The 2,281-nt window shown below is 45.3% G+C and overlaps 1 protein-coding gene across 1 annotated transcript; it reads right to left on the bottom strand.

Annotated features, from left to right (window-relative positions):
• Positions 1–830: 830 nt before the first annotated feature.
• On the bottom strand, positions 831–2,281 carry LOC149304525 (uncharacterized). Its single transcript, XM_089479075.1, has 6 exons — positions 2,212–2,281; positions 1,802–1,881; positions 1,619–1,679; positions 1,462–1,496; positions 1,118–1,175; positions 831–968 (listed from the first exon to the last, which is right to left on the bottom strand). Exons 1-6 carry the CDS (start codon positions 2,236–2,238, stop codon positions 831–833), a joined length of 399 nt encoding a protein of 132 aa, XP_089335201.1. The 5' UTR covers positions 2,239–2,281.

The raw sequence follows: 2,281 nt of genomic DNA, 5'->3' as shown, positions 1-2,281 counted from the left end.
TTGTTTTGACTTGGCTGCCTTCACTTTTGAAGGCTGTAATATGCCAAGTGGACATTCTCCCAACTAATGATTCTATAACTCACCTAAGCAGAGCCACAGTGATTTGCAAAGATGGAGGATAGCATGCCCCATCTACTTTCGATGATTTCAATGACAGCGACTGTATCACTGCAGAGAAGAGACAACAGTTGTCATGTCACCACATTCTTAGCTTGACAGAAAAGCTTGTAGGGTTTGTATTCCTACACCTAGCTGCACCAAGCGGAATGGAAACCACTGACCATTTCATCCCCAGAAAGAAGGAAGAAACGCATCTTACTCTTTTGTCATGAAGTTCCCAGTTAAAATGTCCCCAGGGTTTTTGATCTGTTCCACCAGGAAATTCATCAAGATTAAACTGAAGTCTGGGATCCATTTCTCCAGCCTTTCAGCTTCCGGGATGTATATTGTGATGGTCGCAATCAATCTTATTGCGAATACCTGAGGAATGAAGGACATCCTGGGCTCAATAAGAGGAAACCTCTTGAGTCTTGAAGCCCATTAGGACAGGCCTTGTGAGGAGGAGATCTCTTTACCTTCATTTCAAGCTGTTTTAACTCCTCAACAGGGAAAGAGAAAGGTCCCCCACCAATCGTGCGAATCAAGTGGTGTATCACACGGTCCAAATCACACTGGGATGAAGCTAGGACTAGAAACATTAAATAAAGACATTCCCTGCCAAGAGAAATGGGAAAAAAGAGACATCACATCCTTACTGAGCTTTCAAACCCAGAAAGGGGAAAATCAGGATCCCAGGGCTGTGTTTGAGAGGAGGAGAAGAGGCAATCCACCTACCTAGCCTGTGATTCCAAGACATGCTCTACAAATATGTCCAGATGCTTCTCGGCCACAGTGTCTGCAAGAGTCACAGCCCTTTCACAGGGCAAAGTGTGAAACACTTGGCACAAACTGTGTAGACCGAATTTTGCCTGTCAGGGAAGAAACAAAGATGGGGGGGGATTAGGTGGCTATTAGGTCTATGGAAGAGGTGCCCTGGGGTCTCTAAGCGCACTGAGGAAGAAGTGGAAATAGGCAAGCTAGTGAGGTTTGGTCTTTTTCTGGGGAACCTCGTCCTTACCAGTATAGAAGGTGGGAGTTTGCAAGAGCTTGGAGGAGGGTGCTCTTCGTTCAGGGAGCTGTGGGAGAAGCAAAAGAAGGTGAGATTTTGAGTGGCAGCCATCGGATGTTTTATTATTTATTAATTATCTAATGAAAGGGAAGGGCAAGAGGGAGCCGTGAGTTGGTAGGGGTGGTTCCTCAACAGTCAGAGGAGAAGCAAGACAAACGTCCCTCTTTGCCCAATATGCTGTTGAATATGGGCAAGCACAGGTCACCTTTATGTGCCACTCACTCAGGGCCAACGCCAGCAATAGCATCTGAAATAATTGTACTTTCAGCCCCTCCCAGTTGAAAACAAATTACCTCTCTGAACTGGACCAAAAATCATCGTCGAAATCCTATAAATAATGGGGAGAGAAGTGAAAGAGTGTCCATAGGGTGCAAGGGGATGTCCTTTGCCCTGATCCTAATGACCTTTCCCAAAGAAATGGGAGAAGAGAGAGAGACCCTGTTGAATTACCTCTAAGATGATGGGTGCATTGGGATCGTATGTCACGTTCTCTGAGGATTCTGTCTGGATTCTGTGAAGAGAAAAAAGACAACAGAATAGAAATTCAGCCGGGGAAAAGGTAGGCATTCTCCTCTGGCAGCCATTCTGTTGCGGTTTTAAGCATGCAAAAAGTTTTCCAATACATATAGGTACCTCTCTGAGTGATTCAGATTCGTATTGGGCTGGTCCCTGTCTCTGATGCCTGTGAAATTGTCTTCCAATGGAAAAGAACCCTAGGAAAGGAAACATAAAATGCATTTGGACACCACTAAACACGGAGGGGCTGTCAGGACTCTCATATTTACTTAGGAGTTTATCAGACAAGTGGAATTCAAAGTATAATCTGATGGCAATCTGAATGCAATCATGGGGTTCAACGTTATTGCGTGATAGACTGCCACATGCAAATTCGGGCACCGGCATGCTATTTTCGGGCGATGGGGAGCCAGTTCGAATGCAATGCGTATTGCATGAAACTAGTGACTTTAAGTGAATGCGTTCTGGCCCCACTTTCTTTTCATTTGAATTTAAGAGAAATTCCTCCCGTTTCATAAACTCCTTACTGGGTCAGAGGAAGGCTGCTCCTCCATCGAAGAAGTCTGATTGTTGGCCAGATCAGCAGCAGCTGCCTCT

The sequence above is a fragment of the Sceloporus occidentalis genome, unplaced genomic scaffold, assembly GCF_023333645.1.
Source record: "Sceloporus occidentalis isolate IW3139 unplaced genomic scaffold, rSceOcc1.0.p SCAF_13, whole genome shotgun sequence".
NCBI lineage: Eukaryota > Metazoa > Chordata > Lepidosauria > Squamata > Phrynosomatidae > Sceloporus > Sceloporus occidentalis.
Note: the sequence above shows the minus strand (reverse complement) of the source record. Positions and strands in the feature narration are given on the sequence as shown.